The 24,543-nt window shown below is 37.5% G+C and overlaps 1 protein-coding gene and 1 long non-coding RNA gene across 3 annotated transcripts; one reads left to right on the top strand and one right to left on the bottom strand.

The window, feature by feature from the left end:
• The first annotated feature begins 145 nt into the window (after positions 1 to 145).
• On the top strand, positions 146 to 7,771 carry LOC134499756 (uncharacterized). The gene is made up of 3 exons (XR_010068175.1): positions 146 to 167; positions 6,544 to 6,733; positions 7,556 to 7,771. It is a non-coding gene; the product is annotated as an uncharacterized LOC134499756 (long non-coding RNA).
• Positions 7,103 to 24,543, bottom strand: EIF2A (eukaryotic translation initiation factor 2A). Of its 2 annotated transcripts, none has more exons than XM_063306577.1 (14): positions 24,411 to 24,543; positions 21,469 to 21,538; positions 20,655 to 20,729; positions 18,748 to 18,866; positions 17,614 to 17,710; positions 16,696 to 16,778; positions 16,158 to 16,231; positions 15,902 to 16,046; positions 15,179 to 15,295; positions 13,393 to 13,964; positions 11,777 to 11,893; positions 11,407 to 11,535; positions 9,666 to 9,731; positions 7,103 to 7,391 (listed from the first exon to the last, which is right to left on the bottom strand). In XM_063306577.1, exons 1-14 carry the CDS (start codon positions 24,436 to 24,438, stop codon positions 7,326 to 7,328), a joined length of 1,758 nt encoding a protein of 585 aa, XP_063162647.1. In that variant the 5' UTR covers positions 24,439 to 24,543; the 3' UTR covers positions 7,103 to 7,325. The 2 variants fall into 2 exon arrangements, with proteins under 2 accessions (XP_063162647.1, XP_063162648.1); XM_063306578.1 differs by lacking the exon at positions 24,411 to 24,543 and adding an exon at positions 23,490 to 23,603.

Here is a 24,543-nt window from a genome sequence, read left to right on the forward strand (position 1 = left end):
CTCCTACTCGGGAGCCGGGATGGGGCGATAGGGCGTCGGTATTGCGTGCAGGGGTTCTTAGACGCTCCTCGCCTTCGTCTGAGAGAAGGCGGTCAAAGCACGGTGCACGGTTACCGTTTGCTGTATTTACAACAAAAATGAACGCCACTGTGCCTGCCCCAAATACGGTATTGTTACTGTAGTGTGTATGAGACATGACGCGCCTGGGTCTGGGGTAATACATAACTACTCTGCACATTTGGGGTCAAATTTACACTAGGAAGTTGGAGGGCGAGATGGAAGGCCCATCTACCGTGAGGTGCAGAGATGCTTAATCTATTGATAAGCAAGCTGTTGAGGGCTTTCGGCATGTTTGGAATGGTGGGATAATGCTGCGGGTGCTCTCACAAAATGGCTGCCGTGGGAGAATTTGCAATGGTAAACGTGGCCAGCTGGATGTCCTCTACAATCCCAGCTTTTTTTGTGTTGCTGTGATAAAGTTCCCCAAAAACTCTGGGCTTTCACTTAAATTTTCTGACAGTGTGGGGCGCCGAGGCCGCTATTGGGAATAGGCAGTATACAAGAAACTAGCGCTTTTTTTTTTTGAACATGCCAGCTCCCAATTTTATTTTCATTTATTTAAAATAATCTTTACGGCTGATACATTAACAGCTGCCACATTTTTCCACTTCAACATTTTAGTCACGAAGATTGCTTGGAAACACAACTGTGTACACTAAGGTTTACACATTAAAGCTTTAATATGGATTTAGATATTTTCACCACTTATGGTTGGCATGGCTGACTTTTTTTCTGAAGTTAAGAGAGGATCATTGGTAAAGCCTCCATCTTCCAAATCTTGAGAAGTAAGACTTGGTGAAATTTGCCCTTCTGCAGACCTATGCTACCCACGAATCCCTGAACTGAAATAATGGTTATTTCATTTTTTAAACTATTGACCTGTTTAAACCTGTTGTAACTTCTGTTTCTGGACTGCCTCAGATGAAATTGGCTTTTTAAGATTTACTATGTTTAAAGCATTTCTATCTCAATTTTTAGACCCCAAAAATTCCCAGAGCTGTTCACAAAGATTAATCACAGTAATCCTGGCTCTCGGCCATTTTAATCTGAGAGGTGTAACATAAATTCCACCAAGTTCTTACCAGCGTTATTTCTAGTAGGAAAAAGCAAAGCAACTCCTCTCTGAACAATGGATGGGGCCACACTGATTCTCTTCTGACAGAAAAGAATATTTCTGCTGGAGAAGTGCTGCTTTCTTTTATTTCCATATGAATAATCTCTTACCAAAAAATAAGGTTAAAAATAGCATATTTTTAATCTTTGAAAGGCACTGTTGTTTCAATATGTACATCAGAGTAAATAATGGCTAATATTGTAGATTGGGCAGTCAGCAATGCATCTTGTTTTATTTTAGTGCAGTTTGCAGGGCTTAACTGTATAACTTTCTCAAAAATCTATGCAAAGATACTCTTATATTTTTAGACATCTTCCTGCTACACTGAGGACTGATCATATTTTATGAAAATAAAAAGCTGAAGTTTTGGTTAGCATAACAGGTGCATTTTCTTTTAGATGAAATTCTGTCATGACTTTAATGCTGCCATCTACTCATTATCCTGATCTCTGCAGCCCTAAAATGATAGCACTATGCTACAGTGTACTAGCCTTTTTTCCTCAGAAGGATTCTAGTTTTTTAAAAAGTATATTCCTCTAGAAGATCTCAGCCATAAGAAAAAAATGTCCTTATTGTGATTTAGACTCATCATAGGTAATGCAGTTGCATAATTAGTCTCCAAGGAATCCTGCTTCAAAAGTAATTATCCTCCTGGGTGTTACTCCAAGATACCAGCCTGTTATTGAACATAAAAATAAGAGTAACCAATAAGGACATCAAACTGTCCACATTTTATTTTTGAGTTACAATTCTGTAACTCAAAAAAATCTGTTTAAAATCTAACATGTCTCATGCAGTAGTTTATGGTGCCCCCTAGGAGCTTAACCAATGAAAGCCAAAGATACGGAAAAGTTCCAATATGTGTTTACGCAAAGTGAGAGTGCAATAAGCAGACAGTTCCCCAGGGAAAGTAGAAGCAGAAAGCTGAAAGTTCAAATCAGCCAATTCAATGTGTAGGAAAATGCTAATATCCTCAAATTTAGTACAAAGATAATAACAGGAAGACAACTGTTTACGCCCAATCCTCCTCAATATTTGGAAGGAGAATGAAGTCCAAAACTTAAAAAAAAATTTTTTAAGTAATCCCAAAAATAACGATAAGTACCAAGAGAGCCATCTTCTCCTTGCTGTAGAAAGCCTCTCTTAGGGTACACATACTTTAAAATAATAAATTTGGTGATTTAGAAACGGGGTGGTCAGTCTTAATGTCCCTTTAAGGCTACAGGGCAGCTTGGAAAATGACGTCCCCACCTCCCTGCTAGCTCTTACCAATTGAACGTGAAACGCTGTTTGTGATCTGACTACAATCAACCATCCGGAGGGCAGATGGGGTGATTCCAGGTGTTTTCCTTTATTCGGAGAACACTCCTGGACTTCAGGAAAACCTGCCTGAGCCTGAAAAAAATTGCTGCATTGTCAGCTCTGCCTGCTGAGCCTGCGGGCACAGCTGTTCAGTCCACCATGTCTCCACCAGAAGTCCTGCTATTGATATCTTTGTTGTCAATAGCAAATTATTACTAGCTTTTAAAGGGGAAATACGGCATCGGTTAGAACAAACAAAACATCCCCCTCTCTTACCTTCCCAGGGAGCTGAAAAACAATCAACTCTGTCAGCTCAGCCACAAAACACTTAGAAGGTCAAGGAAAGTTGATAAAACTTGAGAAGATCAAGCACAGACTATGGGAAGCAAGGCAACTACAAGATAAATCCATAAAAGTAACTCTAGAAAGAAACTTTTTTGTAGAATGTTGCCTTTGTTCTCTCAGTAAACCAATGTTTTTGTAGTTCCACCTCATTACCTCACTGACCTCACTAAACACGTTATGCTATAAACCAATTTATTGTACATCTATTTTTGTACACCTAATTATATGTGTGTTCTAACCAGCAGAATTCTATAAATATGGGGGCTTCATCCCTCAATTTTAGGTTTGTTTCTATTGCCTCCAGTACTATAATAAACAATCGATGTTGGTCTGATGTCTGTTTATAAACAAACTCTAGTGAGAAATACCAGGTTGGTGTGATTCAGATTTATATCCTAAAGAGAAGTACACATACAAATGAAATCTCAGTGTAACAAACCATTTGCAGGAAGCAAATACCCTTTATTCCTGATTGTCTGTTAAATCAGAGAGTACATCATCTAGCATGATGTCATTATGCTAATGATGTGTGACATTTTATGTCACTAGAAATGATACCATTACACAAATAACAAGGTCCAGAAAGAGATTCCATAGCCACCAAGGACATGTGAAACAGTTTGCAATAATCCCAATCGTCTGGAAAAATCCTAACATTAAAATCCTAACATTAAACATTAGTTCAGACACATGTATGTGCATATCGCAAGACATCTGTGCCTATTTTCTAAGGCACACTTGGTTGCACAAGGACAGTACGTGGGAGAAAAACTCTCAGGACTTTTGCTAGCTGCCTTTCCTGCCACTCAGGCTTAAGCAGTACTTTCTCCTGTTTCATAAAAAGCGTTCTTACAGTCTGTTCCATTTCCTGTGCTGACAGGAAACAATTGTGCTATATGTCTACTGTGTAAACAAATGAAATCTGAAGATATAGATAAGATAGATAGATAGATAGATAGATAGATAGATAGATAGATAGATAGATAGATAGATAGATATAGTGTATGTGTGTTTTGTTGTGTGAATTGTTTGTTTGTTCTATCAGACAATACAAGAAGTGGACAGGATCAGCTGCCAAGGCTGATAAGAGAATTTACTATAGCAAGCTATATCTCAGTAGGATAGGCAGGACATTATAATAAGGACAATCCTATCCCATACAAATGGACCAGTCTCTATCCTTGCTATAGCTTAGTTTTGCTCCCAAAAAGCATGGGTTATTAACTCAGAAACATCACTATCAAATGGCAAAATCTAAGAGCCACACACAAAGCATGGGTGGACCAGAAGCAATGCTGTGTCACTAACAGAAGAAGCAGAGTTAGCTGAATTTGTATTTCAGAAAAAATGTATGAGGCAGTTGAGATGACATGATCTGAATAAAAAAAGGCTAAGGTAGCAAATGTAAACAAATTTTGAGCTTAGAGCAGTGTGAGAACTAAAGTACCAAAAGCCCTTTGCAGGCACCTATAGCACCAAATGTCAAATGTTAGGGGAGCTCTGTTTAGAAATGATGAAAAATTCTATCATTTGCAAATGAAAAAGCAATTGCTTGAGTTTTCCACTAGAGGGCATTTAATGCATTTATTTCTTTTTGCTGCAGGATATCTGCCATGTGACCTTATTTTGCAAGACTTAGCATAATAGGATGTAAAGTTGGAAGGGATCCTAGAGATCATCTGGACAACCCCCATGCCCAGTGCTACTACTACAACCACAGCATCACTGATAAATAGACATCCAGCTTCCATTAAACAACTGAAAGGAGTCTACCATCTCACAAAGCAGCCAGTTCCAAGGTGAACAGCTGTTACTTTTAGGACATTTTTCCCAATGCCAGACCAAAATTTATTTCCTTGCAATTAAAACCCATTGTTTCTTGACCAGTCTTCAGGAACAACTCTGAACCATTCTGCCCCACCTTCTACATGACAGCCTTTCATATACTTTGAAGAGAACAATCACATTTCTCTGAATCTTCTATTGTTCACAGTACTGTAAGCACACCCAGTTCCTCCTTATTCCTCAGAAGCTTCCTTCCAGGCCCTTTAACACTTTAGCTGCTGTCCTCTGGACATGCTGTAGTTTCTCCTGGGAGGACTTGTCAAATGCTTTATTGAAATCAATATATGCTATGTCTACCACATTCCCATGGTCATCCTATCAAAAAAAATAAGTGGTTTGCTATGATTAATTCTTGATAGGTCCAGGCTGGCTCCTCTCTTTCACTCTCTTAAGTCTCCAACCATTCAACTTTATTGGGTAGTCCCAGGTCCTGGAATTATGAGGAATACTTCCCCATACATTTTTTCCAGTACATAAATACTTTTTAAATCTCTACCATGACCTCTTTTACTTGGCTAACTAAAAAGCACCAAATACTGTTCTGCTAGAGTCATTGCTCTAGTGCCCTGATGATTTTGATTGTATTTTTCTACATTTTTGTCCAACTCTGTAGAATCTTTTGTGGAAATGCAGTGATCAGTAAGCATAAGCAAGTCTATCAATACAGTATTGTTTCTCTCCATTTCTTGTTTATGTTCTTTGTTTCTCACTTTGCAAACACATTGAACTCAGTTTGCTAAATTAACTTCATTCAAAATGGTATTTGGATACAAGCCAAAAGTGGCAATCAAACTTGAAAAACAAAGTATGCATTAGAGGTCTATTTCAACTGATATTCCACAAATAAAAAGTAACTTGGGAAGTAAATAAATCTTGCAAATTGGGAGGGGGCTGCCAATAGAAGTAAGGAAATTAACTTCAGTGCTCAGGATACCCTTGCACAAGACTGTATATGAGGGAAGCAAGAAGCAGTAGTGGATCCTGAGATATTAAGATAAAGAAAAGTAAATGTCGAATTCAAGGTGATGGGATTCTTGGCAGACAGCATGAAGCCCATGAGAAAATCAGAACCAAGGACCACTATAATGCAAAAGCGTAGAGACTATCCCATAGAGACTATCACAAAGCATAGAAGAAACAAAACTCAGAATTTGGGGAAGGGAGAAAAAGCTGGAGCTGTGGGTGAAGGTCTCAGACACGCGCACAGACACACAGCTGGGGGGGGGGAGGAGGAGTTTAGCCTGAAGGCATGAGTAGGAAATTTCCCTACTTAAAAGGGAGTCTAAGGAAATAAAGGGAATAAGGGGCAAAGCCTTAAAGCAAGAAAGATAAATACTACTTATGGGTAAAAAGGAAAAATTAAAAAGCCTTTGAACAGGGGAATCACACTCCCAGAAGTTAAAAGTGAAGAGGGGCAGCTTGGATGCAAAAGATATGAAGGACTGGTTAGTACACTTGATGAACATGGATAGAGAGGCTAACAGGAGTCAACCAGTAGATTCTGCTGGGGAAGGATCATGTTAAAAGAGAAGCAGACTGAATTCAGATGGAGTGGGTTGGAGGGAATCAAGATGCCAGAAATACACATACATGAGCCTATGCAGGCTGTGGACATTTTACAAGGGGCGGGGGAACAGAAAGTTTTGGTTTAGTCTTATGTATGGTGCTTTTAGAATGTACTGTATCTTTAAGGAAACTGCTCAGTCTTTTGCCCAGGAACCACTGTCTTCGTCCATTCCCAAAGAGTTCAATAACTTACTGTTGCTTAATGTTATTCATGTACCTATGTAATACTGTTTGTATGGTTATTGTTTTCCTAAGGCAAGTAGTAAATTTGTTCTATGCTTATAACTAAAGGTTTATATTTTTCTTATTAGATTGATGGTGTGGAATTACATCTTAGAGGTCACCTGATGCAACAGTCTTGTTTAGAATGAATTGGATGGAAGCTGAAGGGATCCTGCTGGAAGATCCCCTGGGGAATCAGCTTCTCAACTTGAGACCAGCTACTGTCGTAAAACACATAGACAGACAGATATAAACTGTTATCTCTTCTGGCTTTATAATGTAAGTGATGATAACCTTTAATGAAACATTTTCTTCCTGAATGTCCAATCCCTTTTTATTTGTTGCGGAAAAAAGTTTACATTCTAGCAAACTGATTTCACCAACTATACATATGTTTTAAGCCTGTGTTTAAAAACTTAGAGGCCTACAAAACTAGTGTGTGTATGTAATATTTAGTATAAACCACGATGAGAAAATGATGAAATAGCCATTGCAACATCACAACCCAAACACCAGTATGTAAGTCACATGGTTTGCTGCTTCCCCTGCAAACTCCTATATATGTATACCAAAAGTTTTAAGTGTGTTTAAAAACAATATACATCATGCTTACATCTATAGCTTAAACTGAATATTTGCCCCCAAAAAAGGTGCTCCAGCATACTTTATTTTGGATTTCAGCAGTACTGTCTTGGAATCAAGGCAACTGGTTTACTTAGCTTTGAATTATAATTATTTTACATTTCTTCAGATACTAGGTGGGAAAAAAAATAAAGTTAATCTATATGGGAATTAATAAAAGTGAGCATTTTTAGTTGTTTATTTTTAAATGAATCCGCAGAACAAAACTGTGATTTTAATTTTCTGTAGCTCAAACACCCAGTTCCAAGTCTTCCAATTCCTTTAGAAGGGTAGCCTCTTTCTGAATTTTCTCCATCTAGAATATAGACATTAGACATCAATCTTACTTAATATGCATAGTGAAAAAATATAGTATAAAATATAGTCAATAATTATTTAGTATTATAAGTAAAAGTATAAAATATAGTCAATAATTATGTACAAATGTATCAGCTTTTAAGATTTACTAATGTTTTCCAGATTTTTGCCATGTTCTCCCATCCTCCATTATTCATATGTGCACAAGTGAAGCTTCTATGCTGCAGGTAATAAGACAAATTAAAGCTAACATGTAACTTAACGTAAGGCAATAGAGCTTTATGAAGTTATATAAGGCTTAGAGAAAGGGGTCAGTAGTCTTCTCTGAAACTTATGGGCAACAGATTGCATAAATAAAAGAAATCTTTTCTTTTCCAATGCTCACATTATAATAATTACCATCACAAGCAATAATCAAGGCCTTAGCTTAAACAACTTCGAGAGAATTAAACAGATTCATGGAAGAAAATAAATCGCTTTTGTTGTAGTACTAAACAGCATATCCATGCTTAGTATACAGGTAGTCCTCATTTAGTGACCACAATTGAGACTGTCAACTCGGTCTTTAAGCAAAGAGGTCACTAAGTGAAAAATCACTTGAACACAACTGTGCTTATGATTTTACTTCAACTTTCCTTTGCTTTACAGTGTCAGAAGGATACAACCCCAAACAGCCAGGTGAGCCCAAACAGCCGGGAAGGTTTCCATAGCTCAACTCATGAGGAAGCCAGGTAAAAGGGCAAATCCTATAGCCCATTTTTTCCCCACTCCTCCCCCTTTGGAATGCTTGGCCTGGTGCTAGGATAATTAGCAAGAAGATAATGTTTGTATTTACATTCACTGAAGATTAAGGGATTACAAGAGAGTACCCAGGCACACAATGGGGACTATATATTAAAAGGAATGCACTAGCACTGTGCCTAGTGTGTTCATAGCTAGCAGCTGCTAGCTGCTTAGGAGGCAAAAGAAAGCCTTTAGTGTGAAACTGATTAGGATCTTGTCAGTTACAGGCAGCTGCCAGTTGGCTAATTAAGGTCACAGAGCCCAGCTGTGAACTTGCAGTTAGCCTTTTTTTAGGGAAGCACTGAGGAGAAAAGCAGCTCAGGAAGGGATAGCTTGTTTAGGCAATCTTTCAGCTCTGTGAGAGAGGAAAAAGAAAAAAATGGGTCAGGCACAGGACAGTGAGTACTGACTGACCATAATGGTGAACATGTGACAGAGACATTGCGAAGGTCATAAATGTGGGCATTGGTCACAAAGTTACTTTTTCATCAGCATCATAACTGCAAACAGTTGCTGTCTGAGGCAGCTGCTAAATGAGGAGTACCTGTACACCTTTATGCAGTTTCTGAAGAACAGCGCTTTCATGTTCTGATTATGGGCTTTCTATGCACTACTGGAAAAAATTCTTGTCAGTTCACATCAAGTATGTAAGATAATGCCAGTGCACCTCATGGCTCCACTGCCCAGCTAATCTGGTTCCACTCACACTCAGCCAATGATGTTGGAAACAGATCTGCACATTTCTCATTGCACTGCCATCCTTATGTGCTAAACTGCTCAGATGGTACGTGAAAGAAGGACCAGTCAGATAAATCTGTATCGTAGGGATAGAAAGAAGCCCCACCCACACATAGCATCTGATTTCTGGTTCCACACACCATGCAATTCTTGAGGACAAAACAGCTGCCCATCATTGCTCTTCTCATCCAGCAGAGCTCTTGTATCTTGTGAAAACTCATTTCAAGAATTTGCACATTATACGTGGTAGGGCTGTGCAGCAATCTGGATTCAACAACAGAAGACGACAGGTACTGTATGAAGGTTGGGGGCGCTTATATAGCATCTGTCAACAGCTCTTTAGAAGTTGTGGCTTTCCTGGGATCACATAGCAATCTCCTTCCCCACCCAAATTATCTCCTTCCCCCCCAAATGTGTCTAGTTTAAGGAGGTTCCAAAAGGTGCTTTGGGGTTTTTTTTTGCTGCCTTTGAGACAGTCTTGACTCCTAGTGACTGCCTGGACTAGTCCCTGCAGTGCTATACACAGCCCAAATTGTCTTTTTCATTTCGAATCCAGATCACTGCACAGCCCTAATATTTGTTAGAAGTCCTGTACATTCAGGATGTTATTCCTATGTATCATAATTTTAAGTATGAGGAAAACTAGGGCTTCTTTCATTATTTACAGAACAAGGCTAACATACATTTTCATAATTCTGATGATGTACAAATCATAGATAATAATTGTATCTTAAGAATATGACAAGCATACCTGATTTTTCTCTAGCTGTTTACCTGCAGCAGCCTGGTCTTTCAGATGTTCAATTGCTTTGAGTTTCTGTGGTTCAGAAAGCATGATTAAGGCAAGGTAGAAATAACAAATTTAATTTTTTTCTGTGCTGCATTCACATATGTGGAAGACAGTATGTATTTTTTACTGAGCCTAAGGAGAATCCTCAAGATTACTAATGTGCTTATATTCCTTTCCAATATATACTACACTAAAAAAAGATTCCAGTTGGTTGAATATAAAGCAGATTCTTATGTCCTTAGAAAATAACATCCAAACCTCTTAACTCTCTCCTCTGATTGCTTATGTGCATAGGCACACATAGGACTCACACATAATATTCAACTGTTTAACTTTGGCTTACTCCCATGTTTGCAGCCTGCATCACCCATAGTCAAAATGCAGGTTTTTGGTAGCACATTTTTTTGCAGTTTGGGGACAACATAGAACTTTTATAAGGCTTATACCAATTCTGGTCCTTGCCACTGCCTCAATTCAAAATATCCAGGCCCATGAATGTAGCCCAATCCAAACCAGTGACTTTACTGCACCACAGCTATACCCCTGTGGCCCTGAGAAGGCAAGATAAAGGTGGTGGTGATGGTGGTGGTAATAGAAAAAGTACACTCCCCTTTTCCCAGCCAAAAAAGGGTTGCATCCCCTAGCTTAGTGTGTTTGTGAACTGAACTGCTCTAGTTTCTAAATGAGGGATTATGGTTTATCATGTTATGTGAACCCAGCCAATTTTAGCCTAGTCAACAAACCATGTTTAAATATAATTGGAGATTAACTTTTCTATTATCTGTTCTTTCATTTCCCTTTTTAAAGTTACTGGAAGACTCCATGTTCAGCCTTTAAGGCTTATCCACTAGCCCTTTTTACTAGTACTGCTCTTACAAACTTAGGGAAGGGACAGATGTGGCTATTACTAACAAAGAAAATCCCAAAATAAAAAGCTATTGTCCTAACAGCCAGGAAACACGCTGAGCCAAGGAACTGGTCTCTAATGTTTATTGCTTGTACATAACAGGAATCCTAACAAACTGAAGAAGCATGGGAAAAACCCAGACATATAAACCCCAAAGGTTAAGGCGGTCCCGATCTGTGTCTCTTTGAATGGCTGCCCAATTCCTCAGTGCTACGCATGCGCTTAACAGTCTGGATGGGAGCCCCCTGCTCGCCATCCTTACTCATGACAGCTATCCTTTTTTTGGTTGCAAAAAGGTAGATACCGGAGAAACATCCATTCTTGTTCTGTGTCTTTCAAAAAAGAAATTAGCACTTTTTGCCCTGAGGGCTACTCTTGGCCTATGAATATCATGCCAGAGGCCACAGTCCAAAAATTTGTGAGGAGGACCAGGTTAGAAAGAAATTTTAAGTTACATTTACATTTAATTAACCTTAAATACAATTATTATAATTATTTTACCCTTCTATCATATAAAAAATTGTACAAATACTTGCAGGGGTGTCCACAGAGGGGGGAGGTTCAAAAAAGTCAAGATGGCAGCCACAATGACAATTCTACTAGCCAACTTTTTTGATGCCCCTGAATACTTGGAAGTCTTTGGGTGCTGCGGGCAAGTTTTCAGGGCCTTAGCTTATGTACCTCAGACTTACAGCTCCAGCTATTACAATAGTAAAAGAGCACTAATACTACTGTTCAACAAGATGAAATGGGGAAATAATCTGTTAGTAGCTCCTGTTAGGAAAAACTTCTCACCTTTTTCAGATTTTTTATCTTCTTCTCCAGCTCAGGATCTCCTGATGTTTCAGAGGATATTGTATTGCTACATTCATTCTGTCCTGGAGGAGCTGGGGTGATTTCCTGGTTCCCTTTAGCTCTCGCCTCCTTTAAAAAAAAGTATAATTAGTTAAGGGCACTTTTAAATTAAATCATTCTAGACAGTGATTTTATTAATTACTGAGATGTTTTGAGTTCTCCAGAATTTCTAACTTTGGCTTAATGAAAGGGTGGACACTTTAAGCTCAGTACAAAATTCTATGCAGAATCCTGCTAAACATGGTTTACCAAATATGTTCAAAATGCAGTGATTTTTTTATGCTTAAGAAAAAAATAACAACAGCTATACCTGTTTAGCCACTTTCTTGGCCTCATGCTTCTTTTGATTTTTAAGTGCTGTTTTAGATAATGGCTTATCACCACTTTTTGACTGTGGTCTCATGTTCTGGGGTGGCTCATCCTCATGCTAAGAGGGAGGAAATCAACACGAAAATATAAGAAAATGTGAGTGTTAAAATACATTTGCTGTTCTATTAAACATTCTATGCATCCTTTGGCAATTTCCTAACAAACACAGGTCTTATGTAATACTTTAAAGCGTTTTTAAAGTGTTATTGGGAGGGTTCCTTCCACATTTTTAAGATGGAAGTGTTCTGCAGAGGGCTTATTTAACAATCTCCCATGAAGTGCATTACCTCTTCATGAGCGAGTTCATTGTCAGGATCTACCTGTGCAAATGTCATTTCATTCCTTTTTTGCAACATAACACTAATCTATGTTTAATCCAAGAACAGGTTGCCACAATGAAAAATCTATTATAGAAATGAGGGATTAGTGAAAAAGCCAAAGCAGTTTCTTCCCAACATAAGATCCTATTTGATACGTTGGACCATATTATTCCAGGTCATTGTGGCTTTTGGGAATCAGAGTCAAACAAATTTGGAGGGCACCTGGTTGGGAAAAGAAAGCCCAGAGAACCTAATAGGGATTTGCAGCAGGGTATCTTATCACGTTTGTTATCAAAATAAAGAACCCTTGAGTCACATTTGACTCCTGCTGATTAAATGGGTGCATCCATGCAGTTTTCTTGGCAACAGTACGGAAGTGGTTTGCCATTGTCTTCTCAGATGCCTATAGCCTTGGAATTTCTCAGTGAGCTCCCATCCAAATACTAAGCAGGCCCAACCCTGCTCAGCTTTCAAGCCTAGAAAAGACATATGTGGTTGACATAGCCTATTTTTCCAAAAGGTGCTGTAACTATTTCAGTGGAAAAGATTAGTTTTTTTCCGTAAAAAGAAGCTAAACGCATTGTATCAGCCCTTAAAGAGCATATTTTAGAAGAACAAAATACTGAATGTAGGATGTTTTTAGGCATCTAAATTAATATCCTTAAAAAACAGATGCTGGAGAAAAAGAATTGCTGTATTTTTAGTGCATAGAGTGCAGTGTACCATATTGAAAATGCAGCACTGTATACAGAACGAACTCTTCCATACTTAAATTGGTCTTAACTCTCACAAATCCTATTAATTTTAACAGGTGTATTCTAAGTAATCCTGGATCCAACATATAGAAAAGGTGTGATATTACTGTACTTTGTTTAAGCTGGCCTTCTCCAACTTGATACCCTCCGGATGTACTAGGACTGCAACTCACAGGATCCTGAGACAGCACAGCTGTGCTGGCTGATAGTAAGAATGTTACAGGCTCAACACAACTGCAGGGCAGCAGAGTTGGCACAAGATTTCACTTGCCCATTTTTTAAAATTTAACACACATAGGCACACACAATTTAACAGAAGAGAACACTTACAGTGGTGCAGAACATATAATAAATAAATACATTTTATTATTTTATAAATAATTGATGCATCACTAGTTATAAATAACTGGTGCAGAGGAATAGAAGACATAGAAGATATCTTTTCTCTAACACACTCTGCCATGGAGATAATGGTTACTTACAAGTTTAGAACTAGTGACAGGTTTGTTTCTCAGAGCTGGGGGTCTATAAGCTTGGGCAGCCTTTGGTTCCTCATTTAACACTTTCCTTGGAACAGCAGGGTACACTACTGCCTTTGCTGGAAATACTCCGTCCAAAAAGGGCTGCCAAATAACTTGCCAGAGTTCTGCATTTTGCTGAACTTCATATCTGTATAAGACAGAGCCAGTATAATGCCAGATCTTGAATCCATTCCCAACTCGTAGCCTTGGAGAACATGTAGCTGTTACAATATGTTCCCCATCAGGGCACCAGGCAAAATACGTAGAATCAGAGGCCTGTGGTTTGGAAATAAGTTTGTAGTTTTTAACATCCCACACATCAAGTTGTCCACTAAGATTCCCAAATCCAGCTAATACTAAGATATGTCCTTGAGGACTGTAGTAGACAGCATTGTGGGGGCCAGTGCCAAAGTCAAACACAGGATCACATTTTAGATTGAAGACAGTAGATTTGGCAGGCATAAAACCATACACAACGCAGAACTCTGTGGCATTGGGATTCCAGGCTGCATCATAAATTGGACCATTTTTTGCTGTACAGGAAAAAAAAATAAAACAGCTGAAATTATAAAACAGTATCTATGCTGTTCAGAGACAAATGAAATAAACACCTAAACTAAACAAAAATCACAGTTCACAGTTTTTCAATGAAATCACAGTTGCTACTAAATTTTGGTAACAAATGTTACAAAAAAACAAACTAGGGAGGAGTGCAGTCTATAGCTCCTAGGGCTGCTGGAGGAAAGGCAGTATATATGTGAACCAAAAATTAAATAAAAGTCTCCCTAATGCTGCAAGAGACTAGGGCAAGCCACCCCATTTTTCACATCCACCAAACCGAAAACAGCTTTCTGGCTGACTTGAGATGTTTTAATAAGCGCTAAGCTCCTGCTTTTGCTTGCTCTGTGACTTTAAACAAACTCAGAATTAAATTATGCACATTTGTGTCTGTAAATTGTTGAGGATATACAGACCACAATACATGTGTAGTGGACCACATTTGAAATTGTGCTGGTCTGCATGAGACTATACATGCTTCTCTGCAACTAAGGTTAGCTATACCTCCTCTGTTCTCTGTTCAGAATCTGTGAGCAGCCTAGCCAATGACTGGAGAAACATCTGCCAGTTCAGCAGCAGAAACACTGCACAAGTCCCTTGTCCACACTATCAGTCATAAAAGATTAGGAAACAAGGGTTACCGTTTTGTAATACAGTTACAGTCATTCTGTACTTTTATTATAGGTTGAAAAAAAAAGCCTCAATAGGTTTAGTAATAAGGAACAGTTGCAGATTATCTACAATCCTGCAATTTGTAAGAAATTTGAGTTTTTCCCCTTCCATGTGGCTATTTTCTTTTAAATTTGGTTATTATATAATCAAGATGACAACTACAGTTCAAGTTCTATAATATATACAGTTTAGTAAAATGTAATAATATAGAATAAAAGTAATTAAGCAATGTCTTTAAAGAGAGAAGTCCTTAAAATTGTTTGGCAGCCTGTTTTTCTTTCCATTGTAATAGTCTAGAAAGACACCTGTCATTTAGAGTTGGGCACTATATCTTTTCTGTACTGGAAACTTTCACCTTCAATCTTACACACTTCATTTCAGTCAGAAACTACTGGATGGAAATAAGATCTAAACATGGCTATTTAAAGTTGTTCTTCAAATAATCATGGGATTCTGTTTCTATCATGTGTTTGAATGCTTTGAAAGATATAATATATTTATTATGAGAGTCACTTACGTAGTTGTACGACAGCTGTTTCCCCATTAGTTGCTATGTAATGTAGAGTTTGTTCTCCATAATAAGATGCTCCTGTTTTATCAACTTCTGTACTAGCTATTACAAGCATTGCAGTGGCTATTCAGATGTGAAAAAAGGATATCTTTAAAAAGAAGCTACACAGTAATCTAATTATTTTTATTAAAAAAAAATAACAAACACATGCTATATGCAGTCTCGAAGTCCAAAGGGCAATGTGATTCTAAAAACCAGTGGTTTGGGTAAGGGAGGCCATTGTAACCTTGAAATCCCTCTGCATTTCTTCTGAATCATGCTTTTGCAGCTGATGCCCTCTGACTTGTTGGGCTACAATTTCCAGAGAATGCAATGGCTGGAAATTATGAGAGTTGTTATTCAACGTAACTAAAAAAGCCCCAAGTTAGGACAAGGTGTTTTGGTTTCCCCACTAAATCCGTATTCCTAAAACAGGCTCTGAACCATGGGAACATTCAGAAATATGTCTCCCCATATTCCAAAGAGCTAACTTCCAAATAGTATGTTAGAGTTACAGTACATTCCACTATATGTTGGAGTTACAGAGAATGGGATTGAAAAAGTATAATGCCAAGTATAAATGTCCTTTTGGCATTTTGATTATTCAAGCCTATGTGCTGACTACACACTCAAGTAAAAAAGCAGACTCAAATGTTCTCAAATAAAGAGAAAGATTTAAAAAAAAAATACCTTTGCTGTTCCACAGCATTGTCACCTTATCAGCTTTAAAGAAACTTTTGTTTGCCAGTGCAGACTGTGGGCCTCCAAAGTTAGGGTATTGGTAAAGCCTTACAAAAGATGGGGCCCCTTTGCTTCCGGGAACATAGACAGCAACCTGCATTAACAAAATTTGAAATACATGTTAAGGTAGTTATTAAAAGTAGGTATGTTCTAAAATCCGGATGAAATTAAAATTGTGCTGGGGAAAGAATTCAGAAGAATGCACCTTGGTTGGCTGATCTCCTGGTGATAACACAAAATCATTGATTTTCTGCAGATGAAGTTTATTTGCAATTGTACCTGCAAAAATCACCATCCTCAAGTTAATAAAATAAACAAAAACCTTTATGAATTGTTAGGTAGCACTGCCTATGGATTTGAACAAGTGATAAGTAAATTAAAAAATTGTAAAATATATTTTATACATGGCACATATTTTACCACTGTAAAATAGATTTTACATGAATTATATATTCTTACAAATGTGAGAAAATAAGTGACTGTAAACTTATCTCAAATAGATTGAAGAAATGTAAATATTTCAATATAAAAGATTTTAAAACTTAAGATGCCTGTATTTTAATACCACCATACAGCAAAGGTAAATTGATATGAATTTCATATTACTGAATGGAATTTCAGAACTGTATTAAAGAGCTAAGGTGGGAACTGCAATAAAGCAAGCAGCTGAAAACATAAGATCATGAAAAGATAAAGATTAAAAATGGAATGCTTATCTAGAGAACAAGAAAGGACTTGCATACTGAAGTTGTTGTTTTCAAAGAAATGAAGTTCATTGTTAACACTCCTGGTACACAGGCTTTCATCATCTGACCAGCAAGGACACCTAATGATTAGAGAGTGGGGTGGGGTGGGGTGGAATGAATATTAAAACCAACACTTGGTACCTGTGGCCTTCAGAAAAGTATTTTTAATATTTTTTTAAAACAGATTTTTTAAAAAAAAATTAACATTAAAAGTTATATGTTTCATTTGAAAATATGTAAGGCACATTCATAGATTCTAACCATTACTTGTAATATTTTCAAATATCCCCATGATCATGTTCTTTCTGAAAACAAGACAAATTAAAGTAACAAATGAATTTTCAGTGCTAAAAAAAGGAAATGCATGCAGAGCATAGTTTCTGGAATCCTTTTTTACCCTTTTACGAACAGTGACCATATGAGGCATCTTTATCTTCTTCTGTACAATGAAGTAATATGTCATTCCCGTGTATGTATTTCTGCTTTCTGCTCAGGCTCTCTCAGGGTATACAGGGTAGATGCACATGCTGGGAAGCACAGGGCAGGATGTATACTTTCCTCTCTGGGTCGGGTTCAGGAGGGATGGGTGTTCCGAATGAAGCAGGTCAAAACGTTCTGAGTGGCTGCCCATAAGGATGCACTGGGACAATTTTTGTGGAATTTTCATCTCCCCAACCCCCAGACCATTTTCCAACTTAATTTTTCCTTTGCTGGCTTTTCCTTGCACACCAAATTTGGTCTTGTTCTGTTCAGTTTTTCTAGAGTTAGTGTATTGATAGATAGACCACCCTAAGCTCCTTTTGGCAGAGTTGAAAAAAAACGTATTAGACAATTACATACTCTTTTTGAGCAAAGAAGTTGGGCAGTTTGAAGTCCCATTTTGTAAAGAATAAAACTCATTGAAATGCTACTTACCAGTTCTGTGACTTTTTCTGAATGAATGACTTCAAGCATTTTCCATTTTTTACACTGAAAAGTTGAAGGTTGGGTTCCCCTGCTCCATCTTTTGCAGCTACAACATACCAAATATATACATTATACCACAATCTCCAAAATCATCTCTGTTCCTCTGCACTATGCCGTTAGTCCAGGTGATATTTTGTTGAAAACCTATTATACAAAAGCAGCTTTTTTTTTTCACTGATCAAAAAAGTACAAAAAAGTATTTTTCTCTTCAAAAACTGCCAACTGTGACAGATTTTTTCCTCTCAAGTCAAAATTCTCCATTCTTGCCACTGTAAAATTCACTAGGCTAGTGAAATTCACTAGGCTACTGGATAAGACAATCCTCACTTGTCAAAAACCCTTTTGCTGACAAGTATTATTTATGTATTTCCTTTTTCTTGCCTTTGCAGTTAATAGCAAAGCCGTTTTGTAAACAGCGCAGTGGAAAAAAGTTAATCACATCTTCCCCACACCACCTTTAGAGAAAGGAAATAATATCACCTATGGATAGGCTCTGGGGGCCTGGATTATTTGTTAATTGTAGATTCAAATACCTGAAGGATATTGCACAGAAGAAAATTAGGTCATCTTTTCTACTGTGCCAGAGTTCACAATATGAAATAATGTATTTATGTTACAGGAAATTAGTGTTAGAAAAAACTAACCATAAGCATTTCAAATATGAAACCAATTACCCAGTATGCTGGTGGGCTCTCACTGGATGTGAAAAACTAGACAACTATCTGTTAGGCAAGCTTTAACTAGAGCAGTTGGATTTAGCAACCAAAAAGGCCTCTTCCAGTTCCATGAATCTGTGCAAGGACTCGTACTTGGTGAATTTGCCATGGTTACTATTTTTATGATTTCCAAGAATAGGATTCATTCTTTTTAGTATTATTATTAATGAGAGGGCAGCATAAACTTAAGGCATACATATTTCTTTGCTGCTTCAGAATGAATCCTGTTTTCTTCAGCCCTTCCATATTTTCACTGTTCCCAGTTCAGAATGAAAAATAATCTACTTGAGTATTATATTATTCAAAACCAGAAAGGTTGTGATCATGTTTGCAGGAAGTAGCTGGAGGAGACCCCTAGAATACTCACTTGCATAGGGCTGCCATGTCACCAGGACGCTGCTCTTTGGAGAGAATTCAAGGCAAACTGCCTTTGGCAGATCAAAAGAATGCAGCAGATTGTGGTTGGTGACATTTACAATGTTTACTCTGGAACCAAAAAAGGTCACTTCAGTCAAACATGATTACACTGGTTAATTAATAGCTATTTAGCTGTTCCTTCTAAATCAGCACAATTCCCAATCACAGGCAATAAATCCATTCTTCCAGTTACTATGTTGCTCAGTATTTCACCCATACAGTAATTCAGAAAGCATCAGAACCTAATTAGAATCAATTAGAATTTTAAAAATTCCAAACTTTGCAACACTTGTACATACACATTTTACTACAATGTCCTTGAGAGTCAAGGTATGTAGACATCATACTTCATTTGAACCTATGACAGACAATTTTCCTTTTCATATGCAATTTCTCCTCTGATACACAAATACATTCCTTTCTGCCCCAAACATCTACACATGATGCTGGATTGGAAGCAGTTTTATAGCAGTTAACAACCAAGGTATTACATGATAATCAGGAAAGATATTTGTATGTACCATATAACATACAAAGAATAACAAAATTAAATGAAATAACTTCATATTTTTAAATCCACTAATATTATACAGGAATAAAGGTAAATACATCTAAGCATTCAATCTCAAAAGCTATAATCCTGCACATATTAATATCCATTTATTTCAATAAAACAGCATGGCTGGACTCAAGGATAGAGAATTTCAGGCTGCAAAGTGAGGCTATAATCCTAAACTTTACCTATTACTTTTCACTATAAAGTAACTGAAGATACTTCTATTAATGTGGTACCAGTGACTTGTCCAACTTCAGCTACAGTTCTTTATACTCCTACTTGGAAGCAAGTTCCAATAAAAGATTATATATAAAATCGGCTTGCAGATTATAAAATCAATGTACTGAGAGCTAGAAATGCTTCCACAAAGTACCCAGAAGCCAAAAGACAATCCTTAACATATGGAATAATACCAATTTCCAAATTCTCAATATTATCCTTTTAGCTATCTCCCATGCATGGTTTACAATTGTTAAAAACATTTAAGAACAAAAAACAACACAAAACCCACAAAAAAAGAGCACAAGACAGAATGATGCCCTTTGAATACCACATTGTAATTCAGAGGAGTCTGAAATCATTTGGTTTGTGATGACTCTAGCACAGGGTTGCAAATAATATGCCTTTGATTTGGTTCAGATTAATTTTTTAAAGCAAGTGATGATATTTTGTTCAATCTAATGAACAAAATCTCTTGGAAAACCATATCTAATCATTTGCGTTAAAAAATTAATCTGAACTAAATCAAAGGCTTTTTCTACATCTGAAGATACTTGCACAGCAGAGTCCATTGTATCTTTTCCCATGTATATCAGTTAATAAATGGAAATGTTGGAAGCTTGTCAATTTTTTATAAATCCCAACTGGGAGGGGTCAATTTCTGTATATGTAATAAAACCTTCTGCAACTGCATTGCCAATAAAGTAATTAAAATCTTAGAATCCACATTAATCAATGAAATAGGCCTATCACTAGCACAGAATTTAGGATGTTTGTCTGGCTTTAAAATTAACCTTATATATACCTCATAAAAAGGAAGAGGCAATTTGTTACATATCTGACAAAAAAGGTAGTATTAAATGTTGTGCTCTTTTGGAATGGATTCAATCATGAATCTCATCCAAGGACAAATCCACTGGAAGCCAACTAGAACAGAGTATATTATCCTGATTGCAAAATTCACTAACTTGCTTTATAATAGTGAAGTATGTAAAATTATTTCCTACTGGAAGGAGTATCTGGCAATGTTATTAATATACGTTATTAGGTATATACACTCAAAAACAAAGAAAAAGACTAACTTTTCTCCATTGCCCCATGCAAAAAGAGATCCATCTCTGCTGAAAGCAAACACTTTAGCATTTTTCCCAGAATCTCTGAAAGCAAAAACAAAAATAAATTAGAATTCAAATACCTCTTATAAAGAAAAAAGAAAAATATTAAGATGAAATGCAAAGTATCAATTTTTTAAAAATGCTTCCAACAAAATAATTTTGTAATTTTATTATTTTGGTATAACAGTTCTAAGAATAAATATTATGATCAGACAAACTAAAACAGAGGTGGTAATTCTGCCAATGTTCTAAATCATTTAGGGTGAAATAAGCTGGGTGAGATATATCCCACCCTAAATACAATCAAATGCAGATTTAAGTATGCATTCCAGTAACACAATGGTATGCCAATGGTATGCTTGTTTTGTTTCTGCACTTAAGTATATATACAAAAAAAGATGCTAACAATCTACACTTCGATACTGTTTATTTCAGTCTGTGAAATTGCTTCATTTTCCTACTTTTTAATAACCAGAAATGTCTTGACCAATATATACTACCCCAAAAAGCTGTAAATTAATGGTCCAAGACATTTGATTATTACAAAAGCCTGGAATGAGATATTTTCACTGATATGAATAACCAAACCTTTATTAAGATGAGTAATATTTGAAGAAGTAACTAGAAATGTACATCCCTGTTTACAAAATGTAAGCTCTATTGAGCAGTACATCAGTGCATTCCTGACCTCCACATATGCACCTGATTATCTGTTACTGTTATTTTTCACTAAAATGCATTCTAAAATGTATACGTTTAATAAAGCAAAAAATTAAAATACCTTTGAAATGTTGTATGCTCTGTAAAATGAGGTGGCCCATGCAACATATAGAGTCCTTCAGATCCTCGTACTAGCAAAGTAATGATAATAATAAATCATTTATTTATTTTGCTCCAAATACATTAATTCTTATATTCATACAACAGATAATATCCCAAGTTAAACAAGCATATTTCAACTGAATGACAAAATATGAATATATATTTTGTGTAATAACAGTGCCAATCAGTGAACTAGCAAACCCAAAGCCTCATCATTAACCCCAAACTGGGGAGTCAGCATGCCTCCAAATCCCAGTTGTAGAGGAAGAACAGTGGGAGAGAAGTATGTCTCCATTTGCTGCTTAAAAGCATCCCAAAGGCATCCATCCATCCAATTTATATAGCTGTCCGTCTCATAGATGTGACTCTGGCAACAATTAAAAACAATTGGGTGGCCACTGTAAAAAAACAAAATGCTGAACTAAGTTGGGTTCTGGCCTGATCGAACAGACTGTTCTTTTGCTTTTATCCCCTCACTGCTAAGAAGCAACAAAATGTCAAGATATGAGAAAGCCAGAACAGTAAATTATCCTTTCAGGCTGTTAAATGGCAGCAAACAGATAAGATGGATCACTGATAAAGCCCTGGTGAGAGATTATGTAGGAGCACTACAAGCACCGTACTGAACACTGAAAAAGCTAATATTTAAATGAAGTTCTTTCCTGTTTGGGAGAGAGATCTTTTGAGTCAGTGTTAGAGGACATGCTCTGCATACAAAGATTCCAAGTCCAATAGACAGCACTGAAAAACAGGACTGGGAAAGCTGAAATCCTGTAGAACTGCCAGTTAGCATAGATCAGATTGTAAACCACTTGATGCCCTCCAAATGTTGTGGGCCTCAACCCCAATCAGCCTCACCAGCGTGGACAATTACATGGGATTGCAAGAGCTGCAGTCCAATAAACCTGGCATAGGTATTATTTTACCAGATAGACCAACTGTCTGATCCTACATTAAACAATTTCCTGCATTCCTCTGGGAAAACGCAGATGACCTATGTGAACAAGAGCCCATAATCCAGTATTAAGAGAAAACAAAACAAAACAAATGCAAAGTGAACCAACAGGACGAAGGCAAGATATTGAACAGCTTGCACATATCCAAGCAAGATTCTCTCTCAAATACATTTTGCAAACTTTAATCAGTATCTGTCAAATTATGCAAAATGTGTTTGGAAAATATTCCAATGCTTAATGTCTCAGTGTTTCCCTTGTGGTAGTACACTTTTAGCATAATATAAAGCGGAAGAGAAATCTATTGCACTGCACACTATTTCCTGTTAGCACTTCTATTTTTAAGTGCTTTTATTTTTAAGTGTTTTCATACTGGCTTTAATCTCCAGGAAGACCAGTGACTTGGAACAAAATTACCTTAAGCAAATATTGAAATGTGTACAAACACATTAATGATACTACATATTTGCATGAAGTAATTTGGCACTTACTCTCTAATGTCCTATCATTTGTTATTTCACTGACACTAACTTCCTAGAGTAGAAGGCAGCCATTTTCAATTAAGTTTAGAAGCATGCCTCTGGCATTACTTCTGCAGAAGTATTTAAAAAGTAGAATCGTAAGTACTCATGATGCAAGATAATACAAAATATCAAAGAACACTGAAAATGACAACTATAATAAATGTAAAGCCAGTTTATTGGCTTCATACACCACACCTTCACTGTAATTCACAGTCGACTACTACTTCACTGTAATTAGTCAACTACTTTACTTGGGTTCAGAATCACATAAAAAACTGCACAAATATTCAAGATACAGCCTTGCTTCAGGATTCTGGTCTGAATCATCTATGCCAGAAAAAGCCATGGTTGTATGCAGGACTCCACTCCCCCTCTACTTTGAGCTCTAGGACTTCTGTGGTGCTCTAGGACTATTTCTATGCATTTGCAATCTATGGCGTTTTTCTAAATTCGAAAGAGTATAGTATGAGGCAAAGAGTAGCAGCAGGCATGCATGAACACACCAAATGAAAGCATTCCAGTAACCAGTCCTTAGTGCATTGTCTGTACCAGCATAACCCTGAGTGAGGTTTTGGTAGCACACCAGACAGCAAGCGCTTCACCATTAATTGAGTATGCTGCAAGAGAGTTCAGTGATATCATCTGGCATGTACCAGTAAATCAGGGCCAGGCTGCGGCTGGGCAATAGAGCCTCAGCAAGGAGAATGAAATCTACCAAACTGAACAAGAGCCTTTGAGAATTCATGTGCACCCAATGTCATCCTGGGGAATTCCCACTCAAAAAAAAAATGGAGAGGCAAAAATATGTGGGTGTTAATAGAGGAAGATAAAATGGAAGAGCTGGGGAAAGAGTTTTGGGTGTCAGCATGTTCCAAGTCTGGCTTCTCTTTCATCTTGGCAGAGTGGGAAGAGGTCTAGACACCTTAGGTCTTGAGCATAAATGACTCACTCATTTAGCTACATACAACGCGTTCAGTAAAGTTTGTAAACTTAAAATTATCCCTCTTCAAAAAAGTAACTTTTATTGCCGTCATAGCGGGACCCATACTCTTTGATAGAGTGACTGATGGAATGTAAGGAATTGGAAGGATGATCTCCGGAATTTCAAATACAGCTCCCTCGAGAGATGCTTCTGACTGCAGCCGATACCTTATATATACAAGCAACCGAATGCTCTTCCCCAATAAGCCTTTCCCCGTGGTAGCATACGCTCGCCATACTCGTAATACTGAACGTCTTGCGCACAAACTCACTCAACGGGGAAGTAAAACCTCCACAAGACAAAGCGAAGGGTGATACAAAACCCGCCTAAAAATTGTCGCAAGGGTGTGACGTTCTCAGGCCTCTACCAGACATCACAACAACCCTAACAAGCAGAACCACCTTGGCAGAGAAAATGACTGATTGATTTACTCTGCACCCACCTGCCAAGAGTGGCGTGGGAGGCGCCATCTTAATCCGGATGCAGCACTTCTCCTTCCGGGTGGCGGAGAGCGGGTCACAGGCGAGAACTGTACACGTCTGCTCTGCCCTCCATCGCCAGCAAAATAGCGGAAA

Source organism: Candoia aspera, chromosome 6 (genome assembly GCF_035149785.1).
Source record: "Candoia aspera isolate rCanAsp1 chromosome 6, rCanAsp1.hap2, whole genome shotgun sequence".
Taxonomy (NCBI): Eukaryota; Metazoa; Chordata; class Lepidosauria; order Squamata; family Boidae; genus Candoia; species Candoia aspera.

Bases quoted from the DNA above. Each gene is read 5' to 3' on its own strand.
- EIF2A (XM_063306577.1), bottom strand. From the start codon at position 24,438: ATGGCGCCTCCCACGCCACTCTTGGCAG. The intron at 16,047-16,157 runs GTGCATTCTTCT...TTGTTAATGCAG, and splicing joins CAGGAGATCAGCCAACCAAG to GTTGCTGTCTATGTTCCCGG. The intron at 13,965-15,178 runs GTAAGTGACTCT...TTTCCTGTACAG, and splicing joins AACAGCTGTCGTACAACTAC to CAAAAAATGGTCCAATTTAT.